This window comes from Gracilinanus agilis, chromosome 4 (genome assembly GCF_016433145.1).
Source record: "Gracilinanus agilis isolate LMUSP501 chromosome 4, AgileGrace, whole genome shotgun sequence".
Classification (NCBI taxonomy): domain Eukaryota; kingdom Metazoa; phylum Chordata; class Mammalia; order Didelphimorphia; family Didelphidae; genus Gracilinanus; species Gracilinanus agilis.
The window spans coordinates 262,433,064-262,459,983 of NC_058133.1; the positions used below are offsets into that span (position 1 = coordinate 262,433,064).

The 26,920-nt window shown below is 40.3% G+C and overlaps 1 protein-coding gene across 1 annotated transcript in view; it reads right to left on the reverse strand.

The window, feature by feature from the left end:
* Positions 1 to 1,632: 1,632 nt before the first annotated feature.
* Positions 1,633 to 26,920, reverse strand: part of TCP11 (t-complex 11) — a 31,538-nt gene continuing 6,250 nt past the window's right edge. Inside the window, exons 2-9 of the mRNA XM_044674232.1 lie at positions 11,611 to 11,743; positions 9,855 to 9,975; positions 8,761 to 8,981; positions 6,642 to 6,778; positions 6,196 to 6,404; positions 5,911 to 6,092; positions 5,116 to 5,279; positions 1,633 to 1,865 (exon numbers count right to left, since the gene is read on the reverse strand). Of these exons, the coding sequence (XP_044530167.1) occupies positions 1,633 to 1,865; positions 5,116 to 5,279; positions 5,911 to 6,092; positions 6,196 to 6,404; positions 6,642 to 6,778; positions 8,761 to 8,981; positions 9,855 to 9,975; positions 11,611 to 11,743 (1,400 nt within the window). The remainder of the gene's footprint in view (positions 1,866 to 5,115; positions 5,280 to 5,910; positions 6,093 to 6,195; positions 6,405 to 6,641; positions 6,779 to 8,760; positions 8,982 to 9,854; positions 9,976 to 11,610; positions 11,744 to 26,920) is intronic.

The window sequence follows — 26,920 nt, forward strand, 5'->3', positions numbered from 1 at the left end:
CAAGGATAGTAGTGGGTTAGGGAGAATCCTAATCCACTTCCTCCATATGGACACACAAGAGGACCAACTCAAGAACTTAATCATTGCAGGTTTTAATTATAAATTGCAGAATTTTCACTTTGGTTTACTCCCAACCCCACCTCTCCTCCTCACCCCACAAGAATCTCTTCCCTGGAATAAAACTCTGGTTTTCCCACCCCAATCCCCACCAGCCCCTGAGAAATTTGAGCTTCTGAAAGAGGGATTTTTGTTTCATTCTGACTAATATTTGTGAACAGCATAGTGAGGAAATATTGCAGAGTTAGATACTCTTTGACTTGTTTCTTTCCTCATTCTGATGCTAACTGATCAGAACAGAACTGGGAAGAATCAAGATGGAGCCATTTACCTGCTTTCCTATAAAAATGAAACCTCTAAGGCAGTGTCCTGTTCCTAAGCCCCATGTGCAGGTACCTCCGTTACACTACAGCAGTTAGAACATATAGCTAAGTGGAACTTGAATTCCTTTAAACATGCCCTTTTCTGAAGACTTGTCAATTTGGAATATGGTAAACTCAGAAGTAAGTACATAAGTACTGCTACCCTGCTGCCTCCAAAAAGGATTCTGGGAATATCCTACTACCTTCTTTCATCTCCCAAGAGAGACCAAGACTGAATTTCCATTCTCTCAGGGCTGCCCATTCAAAAAACTTCCTTTGATCTCCTTAATGATAAGACCAATTATATCTATCTTGGTTAAAACAACTCAGGGCACTGGCCTGAGGGTCCCTCAGCACCAATTTCATCCTCAGTTGTGTCCTGAGAGGTATATCTAGTATGATATATGTGCAGTAGCCTCTGTGCATATCATTGATGGCCTCATGCCACAGATTTAATTCTAAGCTAACAAAAGATAACAGGAACTCTCCTATTGCTGACTCCTTTTGCTTGAGAAGGGAAAATCCCTCACAATTTGAGCTCCTTTCCTTAGCTGACAGCCCTATAACAACCCCTCCCTTCTGTCTGATTTTTCCAGACTCCCCAATAGAGCAAGAAGATGGAAGAGCCCTCGCTATCCAGGCCCTTGGATTCTTCTTCACTGTGTGGAATCCTCCTTAGGTCCTAACTGTGGGTTAGTCTTGGGAAAAAGATTTTTTTGCAATAATTCAAAAGAAGTCTTCTGAGGCAAATAGGTAGGTTTCTGACTTCCAGAGGCCCTTTCTACCTGGTCCTTATAGATGCCAGTGAAATGCTTTTCCCCTTGGGATAGACTCCCCTGTTACTGAGTAGTGACCACCAGTACAGAATGTAGGTGTCCTGGCTAGACAATCCTTATGGGTTATATGCAAGGGTAGGTTAGCAAAGCAAGAATACCTGTCAGTTTGCCAAGTGCTATATGGAAAGCTGTCCAAACCCAACAAATAGCGGCCAAGCCTACAGCTCCAGCACAGGAGCAAACAATTCTTTCTTGCAGCTCAGAGATTTATTGGTAAAAGGGCTTAGGCAGCTTGATGTTCACATGCTTGGATCCTGCAGTCTTGGTGTCCCGGGTGCAGGGGGGAGGAGGAGATGTACCTGTCATACCAACCACAGGTAAGGGACAAAAGCTCTCTTCTCTTCCATGCCCCACGCCACAGAATTCCACTCAAAATGTCAGGTAGAATCAACGCTTGCTTCCGCCTCTTGCGAAGTTAAAAGAATTTTTTTTAAGATGTTAGCATAGTAGGGCCCAAACACTTGTTGGTTGTGATGGATCAGGGCTGAAAATTTCTGGCCTATCTCTGCCAGCTCCTCTTCAATAGGGGTGATGCCTCCAGGGAGGTCCCTCAGAGAAGGCTGCAGGCCTCGGAGCAGGCAGCATTTGAGAAACAAACGGATCCGTTGATCTGCGAATATTGATAAGACAGTGGGAGTGTTCAAGGAGGGAAATCGTGTTTGACTTTCAGCCTCCTGTTCACAGAAGGACGTAGGAGCATGAGCATCAAATGGTCACTCCCCTACTCATCTGCTTAGGCAGGTAAGACATGCAGTTGGATTGGGGTGATTTAGTTTTAGTTTGGTTTGATCAAAGACAGAGCAAATAGCAAGTTCTCAATTATTTGAAGGACTGATTTAAATAGACACCAGTTTAACACAGGAGCTCAGCCATCAATGAGTCCACCAACAAACATTTAGTGTTCATTAAGAACAGGGCCAAACTCCTAGAGATACAAGGAAAAGTTAAAGAAAATAAAGCCTCATTTCCTGCCCTCAAGGAGCAATCATTCCAATGCGGGAAATAGGAAATACAGAATATATATAAAGTATCTGTATATATGTGTATTGTATGTACATATGAAGATAATCCTGAAAAGGGAAGGTATTAATGCGAGGGCAGAGTAGGGGACAGGAAAGGCTAATATAGATAGCTTAAGCAGAACCTTATAGAAAATCAGAATAACTTAAGAGAAGGGAGTATTCTAGAAGTGAGAGATGGTCAGGATCTATCATCTGTCATGTTCAAGGTATTGCAAGTAGGCTAGTGCAGCTGGTCTGGAAACTAAGTAGAATGGAGTAAAGTCAAAAGACTGGAAATGTAGGAACGGGTCAGATTACAAAGAGTTTTAAATGCCAAATGAAGAACAACAGCTGGGTGGCTCAGTGGATAGACAGCCAGGCCTCAAGATAGGAGGTCTTGGGTTCAAATTTGACCTGAAAGACTTCCTAGCCATGTGACCCTGGGGAAGTCACTTAATCGCCATTACCTAGCCCTTACCTCTCTTCTCTGTCTTGGAACCAACACTCGGTATCAATTCTAAGCCAGAAAGTAAGGGTTACAGAATGCCAAACAAGTTTCTACTGGATCCCAGAGATAATAGAGAATCATTGGAGCTCTCTAAGTAGACATGGGAAATAAAGTCAGATCTATACTTGGGAGGCTATTGCAGAATAGATTGCCATATGAGTGGATAGAATAAGATGTCTATAAGAGATGAAGAGGTAGAAATATGAGGTGAGAATGAAAAACTGAGGTGCGAACCAAGGTGGCTAAGGTTGGTGGTGACCCCAACAGTTAATAGGCAGTTGGGAAGAGGGGGAGGGTTTGGGAGAAATAACGAGTTCTGATTTGGACACTTAAGAGCTGGAGATTCTCCTGGCCATCCAGTTTGAGATGCCTAAGAGGCCACTGGAGATGTCAGATTGTTAAGTCAAGGAAGAAATTGGAGTTGGATATGGACATGTAGGACTCATCTGCATAGAGGAGAATTGAACCCCTGGAGCTGATGAAAGTAAGAGAATATGGAACAGAATATGAGGCCCAGGACAGAGCCTTGGAGGACTGACCATCAGTGGGAATGACATGGATCAACAAGGAAGCCCACAAAGTAGTCAGGTAGGAGAACAAAAAAAAGCAGCATCAGGGAAAACCCAGGGTGGAGAGACTATCCAGAAGAATGCAACAGAGATCTCAGGACTGAGAAAAAAAATCTTCAATTTGGCAATCAGGAGATAACTTGGCTGTTTCAGTTGAAGGATGAGGATGGAAAGCAAAATGCAAAGTTCAGAAAAGAGTGAGAAGAGAGGACATGAGGGCACTCGTTATAGCTTTTTCAAAGGAGTTTAGCCATAAAGGGTATCAGATGATAGCAGTGATATCAAGTGAGGGTTCTCTAAGGGTGGAGGAGACATGGACATGTTTGTAGGCAGCTAAGAAGGATCCAGTAGAGAGACAAGAGCAAACAGGGATGACAGGACAATTCATTGGCAACATTGGGAGGAAATGGGCTGGAGGGTGCATGCAGAGGGATTGCCCTGGCTATGGAGAAGGGTCATCTCTTCATGTAAAATAAGAGTGGAAGAGATGGAGGAGTTGTGTCACTGACATGAGGGAAAGAGGGAATGATCTTGTGATTAAGACAAGTTTGAGGCAAGACCTCAGCTGAGACAGTGTGGGATGCAGGGGGCGGGGAGGCTGTTCATGAAAAGTCTGGAGAGAAGAGTTTCAGAACAGCCAGCAAGGAGAAGGGAGATAGCAAATCAAGGAGGAAGAGAACGTTTGCATTCTTGTAATAACAACCCAATTGAGATTAGGTAACATGATACAAAATTCTGAATTTAATATTTAAGTTTTTCTGGCATCCTCAGATCATATGTTTAGAGCGTGAAAGGACCTTCAGGACCCCCTGGATTAAGGCTCATCTAATCCAACCCCCTCATCTAGTGATGCTCTTGAGAGAAATAGGGAAGTTTGGAAAGGAAGTGAGTTTGGAAGGAAAAATAACCTCTGTTTTGTACACAGTGAGTTTGAGATGTCAGTTCAAAAAGTCCAATGTGCAGTTTATGATATGGAATTAGCTCTCAGGAATAAGATTAGTATGTATATATATATATATATATAAATTCAGGAGTCATCTAAATAGAGATGATGAGATAACCAGGAGAGAGAGTAAGACACAGAAAATCAGAAAGGCCTGGGAACTCACCAGCAGTAAGCAGCAGAACTGGCATGGAAGCCTTGTCCTCTGATTCCTGATCTAGTACTCTTCCACACAGGTTATAATTATCCTCATCCCAAGGACTAGCACACACAAGCTGGGCTGCAATTCTGGTCAGATAAAATCTGAAGGAATTTATTGCTTCTATTCTAGACTGGGAGAGATGTCTACTCAGAACAAATCCTTCAGTGAAGCAGCACTAGATTGTGCCAGAGAAACACTGGGTGATGAGTTGGCAGGAAGAATGGGCATGTAAGTCAGAACGAATGGGCCGAACCAAATCACTTTAATGGTCAGGTTCTCAAAGAGATGACAACAACCAGACTCTCACCTTCCATAAAGGACATCAACTTGGGGATGGGAGTTAATAAACAAATAATTCCCAATCATAGCTATCAGTCTAAAGTCTCTTGGGGCTGAATGTGGAGAATGGCTGGGAAGACCAAAGGCAATCTAATGGATGTGGGACAAAGTGTTTCATCTGGAGCAAGCACCATGCTATTTGGAAAGCCCTCATATCCACAGAGCAGAACGATTCTCTATGAGCAGCCCCAGCTTCAAAGCAGGACTTCCAAAAACACTGAATTTTACACATTTTAAATGATTCTGCATCTATCTACTAGAGATAGGATATGTGTCTTTGCCTGCATGTGTCTCTCACCAATGATGCTGCGGACGCAGTTGTCCTCCTTGGCCACACTATGGATCTGGCCTGACAGGGAAGTTATGCTCTCTTTGCTTAGGGCAGGAAGGTTCAGGTCCACAAAGGCCTGCTGTATTTCCTGAAGCACTTGGTCACTTATAGTCAGCAAAGCCTCTTCGAGCCTGAATCATAGGAAACAGAAAGCCACCAATTTCTGAGTCTATGCCCTGTGTAAAGTGCCTTACATGAAGAAAGACCCTGCTGAAAAAAAAAAATCCCAGTCCCTCCTATCCAGAGGACAGCAGGGTGTGACAGATAAGGATAATGCAATAGATCACATCATAGTTTTAGAACTAGAAGCAATAGCAGCCATAGTCCTCTGGAAGTCAGGGTACAGAGAGGTCAAGTGTTTTTCCCAAGGAGAGCTCTAGGAATGCTCATCAGCTCTTGTGATTAGTTCCATAAGACTTGTTCATAGGTTTCCTTTGGAGTGTGCTTGGGTGGTTTCATTAGGACTGTGATCTGCATAAAGGGGAACACAGGCAGTACGGTTGTCTGACTGACCACCCAACCCCTGAGTAACCTACCTCTACCAAGAATGGCCCAATATTATCCACTGGACAGAGGATGAATCTCTTGATGCCCACTTTGAATGAAAATAATACTTTCATCCTCCAAAAAGATATAAACAATAATTTCAAATGGCCTCTAAGAAAGAACTTTATGTGATGAAAAGTATTAACCAACCATTCACTGACTTCCTGCTTTCCAAATATATCCCATCTGGAAAAGACTGAGATTTATGGTACTCACTTTGACTGATTTTCCTCCAACAGAACTCTGATTATTTGTTTCAGTTTGTGTACAAACTGAGGTGAATTCATTAACTTAGTGCCACAGTAACTGTTGGCCACTAGCAGAACAGAGGCCAAAACGGTCAGTCGATTTAACTGGCATTGAATCTCCTGCAGCCGGGTCTTGTCCATCATCACCGTCTGATGAGATAGAAAACAGTCGGTAGTCAGTCAGCATGGAAAGGCCCTCACCTGAAGCTCCTGACATCAAAGGGTAATGAAATGTTCCCACCGGCGGCCCTACCTCTGGGAATTCCTCATTGTTAGGATCCCACTGAAGAAGATTCATGTACGCCTGGTTTAGCACAATTGAGGGGCTTATGATACAACTCTCTTTCATTGTCCCATCTGCAGGTGAAGAACTGATTTGGTCTGGAAGGTCATAGTTTGAAGGGGGTGTCATTACTTCAGCAGCTGCTTGGGTTAGCCACTTTGTGGTATGATCAAGGAAGTCTACAAGGAAACAAGATATATAGTACCTTCAAATCCTGTACACTAAATACATCATCAATAAATGATTCGTGAAATTCTTTACTTTAAAGTACTAAAGTTGACTGCAATCTACCCTTCCCAGCAGGGAAGCTAGAGACTTTGTTCCTAATGCTTGAAAAATGGCAGCCATTGTGCCCTATAGGGAAGCATAAAACAGACCCGCAGTCACTACTGTCCTGCCTCTATTCTTGTACATACTGGGCATTTTCTGGAGAAGCTCTTGGAATTTGGCTCGTTCATACTGGATCGAGTGCTCCTGCAGATGCGGTCGTATACTCTGGATGGTGAAGTTCACCATGTCCATTTTCATCAGGCCTAGAACATGGAATATCTCCCTGCCAAAAAGGAAATCAAAGTTAACACTGGGAGAGAAAACATAGAAGACTCTTAGAATAAGATGCCTTGGGATGGGTGTCATAGAATTTTAGAACTAGAAGCAGCCTTAGAACTCATCCCTCCCTAATTCTTCAATTTACGGGCAAGAAGACTAAGGCCCAAAGAGGTAAACTTTCTTGTCCAAGATCACACAGCTAGTATATAGCAAAACTGGCATTAGAATCTATATTTATTAAAACATTATAAGCTTAATAACTACCAACAAAAATAACAGACCCACACCAAACTTTTAGCTTTTAACAAAGTAGAACCAAATGAATTGAGCAAAGAAAACATATTTAGGGCTGAAGAAAAGTACTTTCCATTACAGCATAGTACTTCTCAAAAAATCACATTCCCAAATAGATTTTTTGTTGTTCACTCGTTTCATTTATATCTGACTCTTTGAGACCCTATCTGAGGCTTTCTCAGCAGAGATATTGGAGCGGTTTGCCATTTCCATCTTCAGTTTGTTTTACGGAGGAGGAACTGAGGCAAACCAGATAAAGTGACTTGCCCAGGGTCATACAACTAATGAGTACCTTAGGATGGATTTGAACTCAGGTCTTCCCTGACTCCAGACCCAGCACTCACACTATTACCTAGCTGCTCAAAGGAAGAATCTGAATTAGAAATGATTTGTCTAAGGTCACATGGTTAATAAAGGGCAGAGCTAGGCTTTCTGACTCTAGTGTTGCCTCTGAGGAATCCCCTAAAGCCACATTAATAGCAGAAAACTGAAAGAGAACACTGAGTCCTGGTACTACCTCCTTCTCTGCCAGCTGTTCTAAAAAAGTCATCATGAGACCCAGAACCCTGGCAAGAATAAAAGTTAATACTGTAAATAAATATTTACATTCTCTGAGGCTGGATTTGAACTCGGGTCTTCCTGACTCCAGGCCTGGTGCTCTATCCACCGTGCCGCCTCGCCGTAGAATTAGATTCTACCCTGGGCTTATTGGAAATATGAACTTGAAATACATTAGGTGTGAGACCTTTGGTTTTTCCATCCCCAAAGTGGGGGCAATTGCTATTCCTTCCTATTCATAGGATTTGTGTTTCCATAAAGGAGAAGGTATGAATGAAAAGTGCCTCTAGATCTCTGGAAGGCATTAATATATATTTTCTATCACATTCACAAGGGGCACAGAGAACTTGATTATTTGATTTAAATGACTTGAGTCATTGTTTTTGTCTAAGTATTCTCTATCAACACAGATCACAGCCCCTTTATGCCATAAGGCCCTGTTGGCGAAGGCGTGGGATGTGTGCCTGGGTAGCAGGGAGGGGGCTGCTCCCCTCCCCCTCCCATGCCCCGCCCCTCCACCCAGCAGCCCAATGGGAGTGTTTCCTCCCTCCCCTGTCTGGGGTGATGGGAGGGAGGTCACAGGCAGTGCAAAGGTCCAGTTTGGGCATGCGATCTCTAAAGGCTTCCACTGCTGCCATAAAGCTGGTCTGTGGGAGTTGCTATGACTCAAAAAGGAATTGCTGTCCCCAGTCCGCAGATCAATCTCTCTCCATTTAAGTGGGCTGGTCCTGAGATAACCTTAGTGAGCTCTGGGTTAGTTTAGACTGTAAGGCTGCCTGCCTGAGCTGTCGCCCCTCCCACCCCACCACCTGCACTGGTAGAAAACTTGAATGGAAAATCTATCAAACAAGTGTGAAAAAAGAGATCAGAGGATCAACCCTGCCATCGTTTCCTTGAAAATAAAAGCCAGAACCTTAAACTCACTGGGCCTTTAAATGAGTTTTCCTGAGGTACAAAGGTTGGTGGGACCATTGCTGTTTTGCATCAGACTTTGGTTGGGGGTTCTCTCTACTCTGGCAAAGAAAAATGAATTTTAATCAGGCCTGGCAGAGCTAGGAGAATGTAATTAGTGTGTCCTGTGAACATTTCCCTGGCCCAGGGCACTGGGCTGCTTTCTGAGGCCAGTGCATCTACCTCAGGAGCTGCACTGGGTCTGATATGTTCTCGAGTTTCTGAATCTCTTCATCTCGGATTGGAGCACAAAGCATTGTCATCATGCTCAGGAGGTAGGTGGAGAGATGAGAGACATCCAGTGCTCCATGGTCAGCTTCCTGCTTGAGGAGCTCCATATCCATCACTTCTTCAATCTGGTTTTTTAGACGGTTCTGGCGAGGCAGGAGCAGTGATAACAAAATCTGCCCAGGAAAGAGAATCCAATTGGCTTCATTACTGCTTAGCAAAACAGAACTTCTTCACAGAGCCATCAATCTTTAATTAATGTCAATCCTTCCTATACCTAGGGAATACCCAGAAATCTCTGGACTTCCTGGACATTATTCCTCATCCTCCACCCCAAAACTGATTCTATTTAGAACAGGTGTTCTTAATCTTTTTTGTGAACCCCTTTGGAGGCCCAAGGAAGCCCTTTCCAAAAGGGCTTTTTGCATTTTTATACAGGATTTATACATTTTATACAGGATTATAAAGGAAATAAGTATTCTAACAATCTAACAATAATAATAACAAAGAAAAACAGGATTATAAAGGAAATTCAAACCTATTGAAATATAGTTAACATTTTTTTAAAACAAGTTCACAGACCCCAGGTTAAGAACTCCTGACAGAGAGGGCAGTTAAGTGCCTCCATGGACAGAGAGCCAGGCCTAGAGATGGGTGGTCCCGAGTTCAAATCTGGCCCCAGACACCTCCTAGCTGTGTGACTCTGGGCAAGTCACTTAACTATATATACTATAATTATATAGTATATAATACACAGTATTGATTCTAAAGCAGAAGATAAAGGTTAAAAAAACAAACCACAAGAAGTCTCTTAATAGTCAACAAGCATTTAGCCAACACTATGTTTGTATGTGTCAGGTCTCATCCTTGTTGCCACCCAAAGAACCTAGTACAATCACTTGAACTTTATGAGCCATCAATAAATATTTGTTAAATTTTGAAATGAAAACATTATGTCACATGCGTATATATTGATATTCTAATGGTCTGAGGACTCTATCACCAAATACTTGAACGAATGCAGGGAGACGACCCACCACTATCCTCACCTCCTTGATTTCTTTCAGAAGCTGCAAAACATAAGAATAATCTGGAGGAGTAGCTGACAGCTGTTCTCGAAGATGATCCCAGAAAGCATTTTGCATTGTTTCCTTAATCTTGCTTTCCAGGCTACAAGAAGATAAATGAATAATTCAAATTTTTTTCATCAATCAGTAAGAACTTATGAAGTCCCTCAGATAGAAGGACACCACTGTGATTCCTATAAGCATCTTCCAAAGGCCAGTCAGATTTTAGGTGAAGACAACCTAAAGGGTTCTTTTTTTGAGGTAAGGATTTGGTCTATTTGTTCTGTTTCTAGAAACCCACACCTGCAATCAGAATGATCCTCTTTCTGAGGATGCAATGATTTATCCCTTAAAATTTTTTTTTCTCCACCTTTCCATTATTAACACACAATAGTGGAGGTGTTAACAAAGCACAAATGAAAATCTGGTGTCACCATTTTGTTCTGCCTTCCCTCTCCCCCCACATCCATCATACACCTTTTCCCTTGGAATTTCACCTCTAGCTGCTCCCCTCTTCAGTTGGGCCCTTTTGCTGACTTCAAGAAGCAGCAGCCCATACGGAGGGTTGATTTGGAACTCCAGGGTCAGTGAAGGCAGGGAGGGAACAAAGAATGTGCAGGTACCAGCCTGGAAATTTCAATAAAGCCTTATTTAGTACCCCAGGGGGATTGTGTTTGGCACACTCCTCTCACACATGTTCAGTATGACCTACATTAACTACTCTAGTCTGGGCAAGTCAGTCATTCATTTTCTTGTAAAGACCTAAAAAAGGCCAAATGGCAGGCAAAATGAAGTAAATCCAAAATTTGCTAATATTTTGATATGAAATGGAAAAAAAATGGAAAATATTGGCAATCTGATAGTGGAATTGACTCTGACTTTTTTTAACCCTCACCTTCCATCTTAGACTCAATATTGTGTATTAGTTTCAAGGCAGAAGAGTAGTAAGAGCTAGGCAATGAGGTTTAAGTGACTTAACCAGGGTCACACACCTAGGAAGTATCTGAAGTCAAATTTGAACCCAGGACCTCCTGTCTCCAGGCCTGGCTTTCAATCCACCTAGTGTGCAACTAAACTGCCAAAATAAAAGTCTTCTGGAGGTTCAAACCTGGCCTCAGACTCTTCTTCACTGTGTGACCCTGGGCAAGTCACTTAACCCCCACTGCCTAGCCCTAACCATTCTTCTGCCTTGGAACCAATACACAGTTTGAGGTATTTGAGGTAAGGATTTTTTTAAAACAAGTCTTCTGTGGGTTGGAGGCCATTATTTATCATAAAAATTCTAATTTGCAATATCATTTTAGAGTGATTTATGAAACAAGTATTTCACTGGAATCTCAGATTGCAAGTAGAATTGGCAACACCACTGTCAGAAAAGTAATCTATTTTTAATAGGTACATGTTAGATCTACAGTCAATTAAAAAAGTAAATGTGAAACTGCTAGGGGGCTACTTCCTCAGGGTCTGTCTGAGAAGATCTGAAATCGATCTTCTTAACTAATAACTGGAATTCCAAAATGCAAACTCCCTCAGTAATAATATTAGTTTGATCTTGGTTAATATTTCTTCAAGACTTTAATACCAATAATTACACACAAGCTCTAATGATATCTTTTCCTGTTTGAATAAAATTTAAATTCATGCTATGAAATAAAGAAACTTTGAATTTGGTCCAAAGCAGTCTGTCCCATATATGTATCAGGGAGAGAGAAATAAATGAACTTTGAGAAGCATCTACCTATCTGGAGAGAAGTCAATCTGTTCCATGTGGAAATCCTGGTTCACCACAATTTCATGTGCAATGCTCATCTTGGAAACTCCATTAAATGCATCCATCAGCTCTGCTACAGAAAGAATTTGTGGAGAACTACCTGGAAAAAAGAGCCGTAGCAATCCACAGTGAATTTACACAACATTAAAATACTTTTCAAAAAAACTACTCAGTCCTTTTGGTCCCAAATTTAGATTGGGCAAAGGGATCTTCCACATAGGTTAGCTAAACAAAAATATTATATTAAAATTCTGAAAGGATTGAGAGTTTTCTCAACTCTAAAGCTTCTTTGTCAGTGTTGACAACTTAGTGTGGGAGTATAATGTGGAAAATGATGCTAACTTATGTTCAGCCTCTGAATACAGAATCAGAGCATTTTGGAGTTGAAAGGTCCTTCAGGTTGTATCCAGCCCATTCCTGAAACAATCCCCACAACATCATACCTGACAAGTAGTTATCCAGATTCAATGATCTCTAAGAGAAAAAGCACACTATGTTCATTACCTCCAAAAGCATTCCGCTTTGGGATAGCTCAAATTCCTAATAAGTTTTTCCTTACCCCAAGCCTAAATAAGAAGTCTAATTGCCCCACAATGACATGACACATTCCACGTGATAGCCTTTCAAATATATGAAGACAGCTTTTGTGTGTGTGTGTGTGTGTGTGTGTGTGTGTGTGTGTGTGTGTGTATGTATGGTTCTCCCCACCCCCTGAGCATTCTCTTCTCCAAGCTTAAACATCCCCAATTTCTCCAACCAGTTCTCGTGTGACATGACCTTTCATACTATACTGGTTAGGTGGCACAGTAGATAAAGCACCAGGCCTGGAATCAGGAAGATTCTTCTGTCAGTTCAAATCTGTTCTCAGACACTTACTAGCTGTGTAACTCTGGGCAAGTCACTTAACCCTTATTTGCCTCAGACCTATAAAATGGGGGCACAATGGAGAAGGCAATGGCAAACCACTATATAGAGTAAGACATGACTGACTGAATGAACAATAATGACAAAAATTATATTGGTGACTAAAAAATAGATCTTTGGATTTGGTAAGGGAAGGTTGAGGTCCCCCACTAGTATGGTTTTACTATATATTTCCCCCTTAAGCTCCTTTAATTTCTCCTATAAAAATCTGAATGCTGTACCATTTGGTACATAAACGTTTAGTATTGATATTACTTCATTGTTTATAGTACCTTTTAGCAAGATATAATTTCCTTCCTTATTTCTTTTAATCAGATCAATTTTTACTTTAGTTTTATCTGATATGATTGCTACTCCTGCTTTTTTTACTTTAGATGATGCATAATAAATTTCACTCCAGCCTTTTACCTTTAATCTGTGTATGTCATCCTGCCTCAAATGTGTTTCTTGTAAACAGCATATAGTAGGATTCTGTTTTTTAGTCCACTCTGTTATCCACTTTCATTTTATGGGTGAGTTCATGCTATTTACATTCAGTTATGATTACTAACTGTGCATTTTCCTCCGTCTTATTTTCCCCTTTTGATCCTGCTCTATTCCCTTTCACTCTATTCCTGCTCATCATGTTTCGCTCTTTATCATCCTCCTCTTCCCTTATCTTATTACTTCTTTGTAGGGTAAGATAGAATTCTATACCCCAATGAGTATATTTGTTTTTCCTTCTCTGAGCCAGTTACAATGAAAGTTTAAGCATTGTCCATCACCACCCTCATCTTCCCCTCCCTGCAATAATTTTTCACACCTCTTTGTGTTATGTAATTTACCCCATTCTATCTCCCCCTTCCCTTTTTTCTCAGTGCAATCCTCTTTTACACCCTTTGATTTTCTCCTAATTGGTTCTTTCACTCCTGTATTCATTTTGTGACATTATTTTAAGATTGATCGGAGAGGATTATCATGGTGACTTTGAGCTTCTCTGCTTTACTTTGCCATCTTGGCCTGAGGCTATATTTAAACAATCTTTGGATTTGGGTCTAAGGATGATGGGCATTAGGGTAGCTAAGTGGAGCAGTGGATAGAGCACTGGGACTGGTGTCAGGAAGACTCATTTCCCTGAATTCAAATCTAGCCTCAGATGCTTACTAGCTATGTGACCTTGGCCAAGTCACTTCACCCTGTTTGCCTCAGTTTTCTCATCTTCAAATAAGCTGGAGAAGGAAATGGCAAACCTCTCAAATATCTTTGCCAAGAAAACTCCAAGTGGGGTCATGAAGAATCATGTACAAATCAACAACAGAGAATCTGTAGCTTATTGATGCCCTTGCTAAAATGTACTACCCAAACCTGTGTTTTGACCATATCTGGACTCATTTTCTGCTTCTTTCTGATGTCCCACAACACAATGAGGATAAGGCATGACTTAACCAGAATTTTTAACTGTTTGGATATAACTTATCATCACTATTTACAATTGGGCAGCTAGGTGGCATAGTAGGTCAAGAGCTGAATGTGGAGCCAGGCAGACCTGAATTTGAATCTTGCCTGAGATAGTGATCCGTTTTAGCCTCAATTTCTTCATCTGTAAAGTGATGATAATAGCAGCTATCTCCCAGGATCAAATGGGTTTTTATATACATATGTGTGTGTGTGTGTGTGTATATATATAGTATGTATATATGTGTGTATACATATATATAAAATATAAATCTTAGCTCTTATCATTATCACCCACTTAACCTCTTCCCAAATCTGATGCTATATAGGGAAGATTACGGTTTTTTTTCACAGTAAGGACTACTGGTATTAGTTACCATCAAAGCTTTTTTATATTCATATAATAAGATCTTGAAAAAGATGAGTGCAAAGCAAACCACTACATTATATGCTGAATAATATTTTCTCACTCTTCTATTAAAATTTCATAAATTTGCTTGGAAAGAATTGGCCTCCAAGATGCATTTAATGAGAAGCATATTTGAGAATCTATATTTATTACAAGGAGTATTTTTGTTTGTTATTTACCATCTATGTGCAATTAATTCTCCTAAGCCTTTGCAATGAAAGTTAATGCAATCAATCCACATGATCTTTCCCTTCCATAGACAGCACTAGATGGAGACCTAGGCCTGGAGTTAGATAGACAAACCTTCTATCAAATCCCACTTCAGACACTTACTAGCTATGTGGTCCTGGACAAGTTACTTAACCAGTCTGCCTCAGCTTTCTTAACTTCAAAATGGGATAATAGCACCAAATCAAATAATAATAATAATAAAGCACTTGGCACAGAATCAGACACATAGCAGATGCTTAACATTTCCTTCCATTCCTGTTCCTTAATAATACCTAATATTTATGTTTCACTGAAAAAGCATCATATACATGATCTCATTTATCATAGAAACATACAATTTTAGAGCCATTTGCTTCCTATAGCCACTCTAAGATTTGTGAAGATAAAATTATCCTCATGTTATAAATAAAGATTCTGAGGTTTATATAAATTAACTTTTTTTTTTCCAAACCCTTAACTTTTGTGTATTGACTTATAGGTGGAAGAGTGGTAAGGGTAGGCAATGGGGGTCAAGTGACTTGCCCAGGGTCACACAGCTGGGAAGTGTCTGAGGCCGAATTTGAACCCAGGACCTCCCGTCTCTAGGTCTGGCTCTCAATCCACTGAGCTACCCAGCTGCCCCACTAAATTAACTTTTTAAAAAGGCCAGAGGAGGTTAAGAGAAAGAAGAAGAAAACTCAGAGGGATAAAAAAGTTAATCAATTTGGCCAGAACATAGTGAAGAAAAGTCATGTGTAATCAACTGAAGCCAGATGGTAAAGGATTTAAATACTAGATTTTCTATTTTATCCTTGAAGCAGCAGGGAACCAAATTGAAGCTTCTTAAGTATAAGAGAGATGAGCTGGTCAGACCTATGCTCTAAGGAGCAATGAGAAAAATGAGGTGAGGATAACTCTAAGGTTGCAGATGTAGGTATCTAGAAAAAAAATGGCATCTTTGACAGAAACAGGGAAATTAGGAAAAAAGGTGATTTGAGGAGATGTTATTCTTTTTGTGGTAGCAAAAAATTAGAAATTGAGGAGATGACCATCTGTGGAAAACCATCAAAGCCCGTGACGTTTGACACAGCTCATCACCAGCTCTGAAAAAAGCTGCATAGCAGGTGTCAGAAGGATGAATGTTTTCACTCAGTTTCCCCTATGTGACTCTTTTCTCACTAACATTCCCTTTTATTGAAACTATTGAGATCAGTATCCTTACTCAACCCCAGGGAAACACAGAAAAATAATACAGGCTAATAGTAAGGACAACCACAGTCACAGACCACTCACTATCCCTAAATAAACCCCAATAATACAGAAACTTTCCCTAAATTCATCCCCACAATAAACCAGCAGTTAGTATGTTAATGCAAGTCTCTAAATTCCCCAGCAAGAATGTACCTGGCCTGGATTTGCTCCCAAACTCCCACAGGTCAAGGAAACAGTGAGTTACAAGGAAAACAGGAATGACAAATTAGCACAGAATCACCCTTCCAGAACTGCATTCTTATTAACCCTGTAGCAGAAAGAACAGCAACCTTTGAAGAATAGTCAAAAGTGAAAGGCTATAATTGAAACAATATTTGGACCAAACTGATATTATTGTATCTTTTTTGATGTAATCAACCACCATAACTATCTTCGTGACTGATATGTCTGAATAGAATAAAGTAAGAATATGCTTGATTTAATTAGTTAAAATATAATTAACCATTATGCTTAGCTAGGAAATGATGTTTTTATACCTTAAAGGATGGCTGAAAATAATAAAGTTCCAACTATGCTATTTCTTAATAAATAATTTTTGACAAGTTTTCTTCTTTGTTTAATCACAGTAGGATGATTAGTAAATGCCAATCATATGATATTTCAAAAGTTAATGTGTGATTTTTAATGTATGGGAAAATCAAAACCTGTATGAGATCATAAAGAAAAAAAGGGTATAAAAATAAAAAATCAGCAGAGAGCACCAGAGAGAACAGCCTCTGCAATTTCACTTGCACTCTGTCTCATTTTCATTTTGCTTTGCCATGCCATCCTACCACCAGAGGACAACCCCCACCACCACCAAGAGCGGGTGCTTCACAACCATCAATTGGGGGGTGGCTGAACAAATTGTGGTATGTGATTTTGATGGAATACTATTGTACTCTAAGAAATGATGAGCAGGGTAGTTTCAGAAAAATCTGGAAAAGACGTATATGAACTGATGCAAAGTGAAGTGAGAACCAAAAGAACATTGTACATAGTACTAATATTGTAACAATGATGAACTGTGAAAGACTTAGCTGTGCTAATCTATACGATGATCTAAGATAATTCCAAAGGACTCAAGATAAAAAAATGCTATCCTCCTCCAGAGAGAAAGCTGATGAACTCTGAGTATAGATTAGTGCATACTTTTTTAAACTTTATTTTTTGGGGGGGGTTTAAAAAATGTTTTCTTTTGCAACATGACTAATATAGAATGTTTTTCATGGCTTCACATGTATAATTGATATCAAATTGCTTGCCTTCTCAAAGAGGGAGTAGGAGGGAGGAAAAGAATATGGAACTCAAATTTTTTAAAAATGAGTGTTAAAAAATTTAATTTAACATTAGGAAATGTTTAACAATTAGGAAATATTTAGGAATATTTAACAAAATTTTAAAAATTGGAGAAAAAAAGTCTTTTCAGTAAAGTGGTGGCAACAGAAGTCATATGCAACAGGGTTGGGAAGAGCCAGATAAGCAAATGGGAGACAGTTTTCCCCACCCCCCAAGAAGACAATGAAAATGAAGAGAGATATACAGGTTGATAGCTTGAGGGTATGCTAGGCTTGAATTTTTTTTTTTAGGATAAGGGCAATCTGAAAAGGGAACTATGTATAAAGAGGAGGCTGCCCAAGTGAGTTCAAGTCACCTGACCCAGAGACCAAAGAAAGGAAAATGATAGTGATTTGAAAGATCATGGAAAATGGGAGCTGTACCACAAGACAAAAGAGCAAATATCCCGGTTTACAAACAAGGCCACAGAACAGAGTCTGCAAATCAAAGGGCCATGAGCTTGAATTTTAATCCTGGAAAACTGGAAAATTAAGGAAAAGGTTGGAAAACATCTAGAGATAGCATAATAGCATAGTGTGGTCAGAGGATTGGCCACAGAGCTATAGTTCTATATGATCTGGTCCTGCTACTTGGCTCTTGGTACATTTCTTAATCTAAACCCGTTTCCTTCTCTATAAAATGGGGATAAAATAAAACAGTACTAGAGTTGGAAAAGACTCTATGAAATCTTCCAGTTGGATCTCTTTATTTTTACAGATAAGAAAACTGAGGATCCGAAGAGATTGAAGCATCTTGCCTAGGGATATTTACAATCCCAATATCAAGAGATTGCTGTGAGAATCAAATTAGATAATTAGTATAAAAGCTTTGTAATCCTAAAGTGTTGTCTAAGTGTAATTCATTTACTAAATGTTCTCTGTAAAAGGTAAAGAACTGCCATTCTAAAAATAAACCTGTTTGAGGCAAACATCCTATCTAGATGGCAATGAGACATGGCTTTATTGATGAAACCTTGGGGAAAAACACCTTCTAGTGTAGCATAAAGCAAGTCCAGGGTAAGAACACAGGCTATGCTTTAGCCTTCTCAGTGGTGGATCCATTCTAGGGATATCTGAGTGGGTAGCAAGAACTGTCTCAAGTACAGTCTGGGATCTGGGCTCAGATGAGGGCCACATTCCCCACAACTTAGCCCTATGGAACCTGGGAACCCAGAAGGCCACTCTATGATCTCTGCATTGGTAGGAAGAGTGGTCTTCAGGTTGCCAGAAATCCTCTGCTACAGCCCTCCTTTTATGGAGAGGGCAAAGTCACATTCTTGGAACAGAGTGAGGGACAAAGTGATCTTGGGAAGGCATTGGCCAATGGAGTTCTGAGAAGCATCAGGGCACAATGCAATCAACAGCAAGAACAGGGTGCTTGATTAAGGCAACAATTAACCAATCAAAAATATTTATTGTGTCTGCTGTATACAGAACACTGGGCTTAGTGCTGAGAAAGATAAAAGGTTAGGTTAAGACTCAGTCCCTACCCTTAAGGAATTTACAATGTAGTAGAGAGTCTTGAGACCAACTTCTCTTTAAAAAACATTACAAGTTCATCAGAGAGATGGGGGGTCCTGTATTCAAATCTGGCCTCAGACACCTGACTGGGTGACCCTGGGCAAGTCTCTTAACCCCAATTCCCAGCCCTTACCATTATTCTGCATTGGAATCAATCCACAGTATTGATTCTAAGACAGAAAGGTAAGGGTATAAAAAAAAAAAGAGCCACATAAGAGTCACAAAATAAGTAATATGTAAAGTCTGAGGAAGAAGATTGTTATAAATTGAGAAAATTTGGGTGGGTTCTTAGAGGTAAATGTAATTTTGAAATATACTTATTCTTTTAAATTTTTATTATTTATTTTTAGCATTTTTCTTTTTTAGTTTTGAGTTCCAAAGTCTCTTCTTCCACCCTCTCTCCCCACTACTGAGAAGGCAAGAATTTTATTATCAAATATACGTGTGAAATCATGTAAAACATTTCCATATTAGCTGTTTTATCTCCAAAAGCAAGAAAAATATAGTGAGAAAGTGAGACTTAAATTTGCACTCAAGAGTTCATTATTTCTGTTCCTGAAAGTAGATTTTTTCACCATGAATCCTTTGGAATTGTCTTGGATCATTGTATTCATCTAAGTAGCCAAATTTTTCATGGTTGATTATCATTGCAACATTGCTATTACTATACACAATTATCTGGTTCTTCTCACTTCACTTTGCATCAGTTCAAATACTGTTTTTCTGAAAACATTTTTCTTTTCATTTCTCATAGCACAATAGCTATTGTTGTTCAGCCATTTCTGTCAAATTCAGCTCTTCATGATCCATTTGGGTTTTCCAGACAAAGATACTTCAGCAGTTTGCCATTTCCTTCTCCATTTTACAGATGAGGAAACTGAGGCCAACAGGATTAAGTGACTTGCCCAGCTAGTAAGTAGATGAGATTTGAACTCAGGTCTACCTGACTTCAGGCCAAGAACTCTATCCATTGCTCCATCTATCTGCCCCTTGCAGTACAACAGTACCCCATCCCAGTGATGCCACAACTTGCTCATCTATTCCCCAGCTTTAAGCACTCTGGTTTCTATTTCTTTACCACCACAAAAAAGTGCTGCTCTCAATATTTTTGTATATAGAGATCCTTCTCCTTTTCTTTCTTTGGGTTATAGACCTAGTCGTAGTATTGCTGGGTCAAAGGCACAGATTTATAGTCCAATGGGCAGAGTAACTAATTATTCTTCAGAATGGTTGAACCGGTTCACTTATCCACCAACAATTCATTAGTAAAATGTGAAGGTTGGAAAGGTAGGAAGGGGCCAGATTAGGAAGAGCCTTATATTTGATCTGAAAAATAATCTAACTTAGCTTTCTCTCAACCCCTCTTGTATCTAATTCTGATAGGTATAAGATGGTACCTCAGAGTGTTTTACCTAATCAGCAAGTTAGAGCATTTTTTCATGTGGCTATCATTTTTATTTCCTCTGCCTGTTAATCTCTTTTGGCCATTCATCAATTGGAGAATGGCTCTCGTTTTTATATGTTTGACTCAGTTCTATATTCGTTAAGTTTTTGAGAAATGAAGCTTTTATCAGAGAAACTTGCTGAATTTTTTTTTTATTCTTACAAGACTTCATTGTCTATGGTACCTTTTAGTGAAATGTGGTTTTCCCCAATTATTTTTTAATTATTTCTATTTTTGCGTTTGTATTGTCCGAGATCATGATTGCTACCCCTATCTTTTTTAGTTTAACTGAAGCATACTGGATTCTCTCTGGGCCTTATTTTAATTCTGCTTCTGTTTCAAGTAAGTCTATTTTAAACATTTTGTTGGGTTCTGATTTTTTAATCCATTCTGATGTCTGCCTCTGTTTAATGGCTAAATTAATTCTATTCACATTCACAGTTTTGATTGCTATGGATTTTCCTTCCATCCCATTTTCTCCTACTTTCTTTTCTCTTTTTATCCAGCCCTTTCTCAAAAGTATGCTTCTAACTACTTGCCTCCTTTAATTGGTCCTGGGCCCCTTTATCATCCCCCTACACCCAACTTTCTTATTCCCTTCCCCTCCTATTTCCCTATTGTGTAAGTTACATTTCTATACACAACAGATTTTTTACATTTTTCCCTCTTTGAACCAATTCCAATATGAGATTCAAGTATTTCCTGCCCCCTCATTTCTCCCTCCATTGCAAAAGTTCTTTCTTGCCTCTTTTAAGTGAAGAAATTTTGCCCTTTCTCCCAGTGCATTACCTTTTTTATGCCTTCATTGAGATGGACTTCAGAGGATGGAAAGTTTGCAAATTTTGGAGCTGGAAGGGAACCTCAGTGGCCAACCTACACCGGACCAATAACCATTCTACCACAAACTGAACTTGCTTATCCAACCTCTATTTGACCTTGACTGAGAAGTGCTTCACAATTGATTCTTACCTTCTACTTCTGGATACTCTTGCCTGGATTTTAATGGCACAGCCCTTTCTTGGTTCTCCTCCTATCTGTCTGATCATTCTTTTCTCAGTTTCCTTTGCTGGATCTTCCTTCTGGTCATGCCCCCTAATTGTGAGGACCCAGGGCTTGTCTGGGCCCTCTTCTCTTTCCTCTCTGGCCCTAGTTTCTCTTCTGAATTTTAGTCCTACATCAACTTCCTATTGGATGTGAATTCAATGTCCATAGGCATCTCAAACTCAATCTGCCTAAAACATCTCCCCCTGCCCCCCAACCCTCTCCTCTTCATATCTTTCCTAGTAATGTTGAAGGAACCACTATCTTCCCAGTCTGTCTCAGCTTTGCAACCTTGTCTCCTCATTTCTACACCCCTCAAATATCCAATTCATTAAAAATCTTATCTTCACATTGGCCCTTCTCTACACACATACCACTAAGTCTAAGTTCAGGCCTTCATCCCCTCACTCCCAAACCTTGCCTCATCTTCCCTGATTCCAATCCATCTTCTACACAAATGCTGGGCTAATTTTCCTAAAGCTAGGTTTCACCATGTCACATAGCCTCCTCTTTTCCCCACTCAATGAATTCAGTTGGCTCTCTATTTTTCAGATCAAATATAAGGCTCTTCCCAATCTGGCCCCTTCCTACCTTTCCAACTTTCACACTTTACCCACTGGCACATTCTCTATAGTCTCCCTGCTATTCCTCACATGGAGCTCCCCATCTCTCATCTCTGTTGAGGAGCATGCTCCACAGACTTGGGATGCTGTTCTCACTCCTTCCTTCTGGCTCTTGACATCATTGGCTTCTTTAAAGACTTGGCTCAGATGCCATTTTCTAAAGGAGCCTTCCTGTCCCTCTTCCACCTCTGTCACCCTCCTTCTACTCTGTTCATTTCTTTCCTGAACCTCTTTATTCATATGTCTCTTCTTTATAGTATGGAAGCTCCTTAAGGGTAGGGTTATTGTGGTTTAGTCTCTTCTATATCTACAGGGCTTAGCATAGTTTTTAGCACATAGTAAGCACTGAACAGATGTATGCTGATTGTCTAATTGCACCTGGAGCAACCCATTCTGCTTTTGGAGTGAGGAGTATGGGGTGTTTAGATAGGGCTAGCACCATCTCTGGTGTGAGGGCTTGCCAAGTCCTATTCAGGGCTGCTCATCCACCTTTGCTGTCCTCCCTTTCACACAGCTCTCATTTGTGGCTCCAAGAAGCTATAGTAGGTATAGTAGCAACACTCTAGTAAAACCATCTTGGAAGATGGCCTAAACCACATTGAGGGTAAGCAACAGACCTCAAACCCATTGGTGAGTTAGGAGGATGTCTACCCCAAGTATGTGAAGACTTCCCCCAGTGGGAGGGGTGGAAGAGAACAATTTGTTCCAACAGCCGTGAAGGTGACAGAGTTTGGTCAGACATAGAAGAAGCCAAAGTCATCCACTGCATCCTGGATCATTGCCATTCATCCTGACTTTTGTCTTGCCACTGGCCTTTGATGACTCTGGAAGAGAGAGTGAGGCTGAGGATTTTATGCAGTTCTGCCCCACTTAAATCCAATTCACATCAAGACACCACCCTGTAATATGGTTCCGCTTCAAAAAAGATGGCCGAATGACGACAACTGTTAGGGAGTTTTCCTTATATCAAACCTATATGTGTCTTGTTGCAACTTTCTCTTATTCTTAGTTCCACCTTCTGGTGACCACCCTTTAGACATGATTAGATTTGATTTGAAGACAGCTGTCATGTGCCCCAAATTTAACATCTGCAGTTGCCTCAGCTGATTCTCATTTGGCAAGAACTTGAGGCCCTTCGCCATCCTGACTGTCGCTGCCTCCGAATGCTCTCTGGCAATATCCTTCCAAAATGCAGTTCCTAGAACTGAAGACAAACTCCCAGACACTATCTGAGAGGACAGGGGGATTATCACTTGCTTGTTCCTTTCTTGATACAACCAGAGATTACATTAAATTTTTTTTGGCTGCCATGTCACTATTGATTCATATTGAGTTTTTGACTGCTACAGCAGAATTGCTGTATTGCTGATAGATGTAAATTCTCCACAATTGTTGTTTCTTGTACTTTATTTATTTTTAAACCCTTACCTTCTGCCTTAGGTATTGGTTCTAAGGCAGAAGAGTGGTAAGGGCTAGGCAATGGGGGTTAAGTGACTTGCCCAGGGTCACACAGCTAGGAAGTCTGAGGCCAAATTTGAACCCAGGACTTCCTGTCTCTGGGCCTGGCTCTCAATCAGAAATTCACTTTACTGGGGGCAGCTGAGTGACTCAGTGGATTGAGCTACCTAGCTGCCCCATATCTTGTACTTTTAAAAAACCCAGACATAAGACTTTGTTTAGCCTTATTAAATTCCATCTTATTACACTGTTCTAATTGTCCAGATTTTTTCTGGATCCTTAACCTGCCAGCTAGCTCTCTCTGTTCTGTGCCACCAGAAAATTTGGAAAGTATGTCACCAATGCTAAGCCACTGATAAAAATGCCTAACAGCAGAGCGCCAAGGACAAATCCCTGAGGCACTCCCCTGGAAATCCTCTTTCATGTTATTGGACCATCAGTGACTACTCAAGTCTAACCATTCCACTAGATTTGAATATATATCTAAATGTATTATTGTGTATGCCCATAGCTTTATGAATGAGTGAAGGCTAAAATATTTATTAAGCACAATGTGCAAAGAACCATGCTAAGTGCTAGAGATAACAAACAGAAAATCTAAAGTCCCTGTCCTCAAGGGAGCTCACATTCTAAATAGGAGGAAATAAGGCATAGGAAGCATCAGCTGCCAGTGAGATGGAAAGGCCCAGTGAATCTTAGGTTATAGCAGCAAAGCAAATGGTAATGCATTTTTAAAATCCTTATCTTCCATTTTAGAATCAAGACTATGTATTGGTTCCAAGGCAGAAGAGTGGGAAGACCTTGGCAATTGGGGTTAAGTGACTTGCCCAGGGTCATATAGCTAGGATGTGTCAGATTTGAAGCCAGGACCTTCCATTTCTAGGCTGGGCTCTCTGTCCATTGAGCCACCCGGCTGCCCCTAAATCTTCTTTAATGTTATTGCCATTAATAAAGTCATATATGTTTCTGATGCTGAACCATTTGAAAGTGCTAAGGACTTTGGTAGTAAAGTTATAGATTTTAAGGTGGGCACAAGCTGCAGTACCTTCAGAGGCAGTTTTCAGATCATATATCCACAAGGGTTGTTCCCTTCTATAATGGCTAAGGACCAGGGTAGAAGTGGTGGTTGGCTGGGGCAGGGGAGGGGGAGAATGTTATTCCTGGGGCTCTTGAACTCTGAGTCCTGGGCAGTCTCCACCACAATCCAAGAGGATGTGGTGACAGTGGCTTAACCCACTTGGCACATGCCACTTCCCACAGGATGCCTTGCTGCTCCAGCTAAAGCCAGTCTGCTTTGCCTGCTTAGTTTATGGCAGTTGGTGATGGTGGGGCAGAGAGCATGAACTCCTTCTTGTTCCCCTAGATCAGTGGTTCCCAAACTTTTTTGGCCTACCGCCCCCTTTCCAGAAAAAATATTACTTAGCACCTCCTGTCACATACTATCACTGCCCCCTTACAGTTATTCACCGCCTCCAAATGCACCTGTAGCCATCCACAGGGGGCGGTGGCACCCACTTTGGGAATCACTGCCCTAGATGATGGCTGCTGGGGCTAAGCTGGAAGCAGGACTGGTGCTTCAGCTTTGTTAAGTAATTTATGCCTACAGAATTCCCCTGAATCTGGTAATCCTTCCATAGAAGAAATGAAATTAATCTGGGTCTTTGTGATTACTTCTTCCTTTTCTAGATTCACTAACCATCCCTTTAATCATATACTTAAGAATTATGTCAAGAACTGGTGGGTAAACTCACTGGTCCATAGTTCATGGACTTTATTATCTCACCTTGAGAATACTCTCTCTTCTCTAATCATCCAGCACAAAACTCTCCTGCTTTTCAGTCTTTGATATCACTGATAATGGCTTAAAACTGAAGTTTTAAAGTGGAGGAGTAACAAAGCCACTCTTCTTCAGATTGGAGGAGAGAGAGGATAGAAGTGGGAAGATTCTATTAAAGTATTATTAATTATCTAGATGGGGCTAAGGAGGACCTGCATTAAACTGGTTATAAAAGAGCAGCTAGTGGATAAAGTGACAGGCCTGGAGATGGGAGGTCCTGAGTTCAAATCTGACCTCAGATACTTCCTATCTGTGTGCCCCTGGACAAATCACTTAACTCCATTGCCTAGTCCTTACTGCTCTTCTACCTTAGAACTAACACACAGTATTGGTTCTAAGATGGAAGGTAAGGATTTAAAAAAAAAAAAAAAAAAAAAAAGGATAGTAACACAGAAGGTAATGGTCTTAAATAAACAAAAACAAAATGTTTGTAAGAATGGAGTTGAAACAGATGGGAAAGAGAGGGAATCCATGATGCCTTGTACTTGACGAGATGGAAGAGGTGAGACAGGGTAAAGAGATAAACATAACTCTAAGAAGAACATGGACTCTGGGCAAAAGGGTAGTGACACAGAAACAATAAATTCAGGAGCAGGTTGAGGTTTGGGGGAAAAGGCCTTAAAAAAGAAACTTCACAGAGGATTGGAGAGGTGTGACCTGACCATGTTTCCTGGTGAAGAAGAGCACCTTCCAGAAAAAGGGAAGTGGTAGTACTTTATTCAGGCCACTTCTGAAGTACTATGTTCAATTTTAGATGTAACATTTTAGGAAAGACGAAAGCCGATAATGACTGAAATGTCTTCTTTCTACCTCCTCTTTGCTTAGTGAATTACTATACATTTTTAAAAACCCAACTTAAATGTCACTTCATCTCATCATGTATTACTTTCTATTATAGTTAATTTGTGAGTGTCATATCCCCTTCACTGGACTTTTAAACTCTGCCAAAGGTAAGTCAACCTTCCTGTGGTGTTAAGTACTATACTCTGCATATGGTAGGCAATTAGTAAAGGTTTATTTAATTGGCTTAAATTATATAGAAGGGGAAACTATGTAGAGACACTTTTCTTGGCACAATTCTTAATTTATGACTCAAATGTGGATGTGATTACTGAACCAATGCGGTGTAAATGAAAAAGTGCTGGATTTGGGTCTGCCAAAGAACCTGGGATTGAATTCTGGGTGACATCAGACAAGTAACAATTTCTCTGGGCCTCTGATTCTTTATCTGTAAAATAACATTATACTAAAGTGACTTGTAAAGTTCCTTCCTCTAAATCTTTGACCTAAATATGATTTTTGAAAGACCAAGATTTTCATAGTGTCAGAGATCTGGAAGCAAAGTAGGTGCCCATTACTATGAAATAGCTAAAAAAAATTGTGGTGCAGGAATGTAAAGGAAAGAATGCATATGAAGAATTCAGAAAAGCATGAGAAATCTTATTTGAATTGATGCAAAATAAGGCAAGTAGCACCAAGAAAACTATACCCATAACTACAATGTAAATGATAAGGGATAGAGATATGGATAAGAACCAGACCTATGATTTCATTAATGGGGAATTGCCTCTATCAATTGCCTAAGAGCAGTGAGAAGTAAAGAAAATTAATACTGAATTGTATTATTTATTAATAATATTCCCACATGAAATCATTTTTCCCTTAGTCTCCCAAGATCAGGCTAAAACAGCCTTTCCAAGCTAAAGTTTCCAAGCTAAAGGCTACTCCTAGGCCCTAAGCTATCAAATTGGGCTAGGACCTTTTCTTTTGTTAAAGATTAAAGGCAGG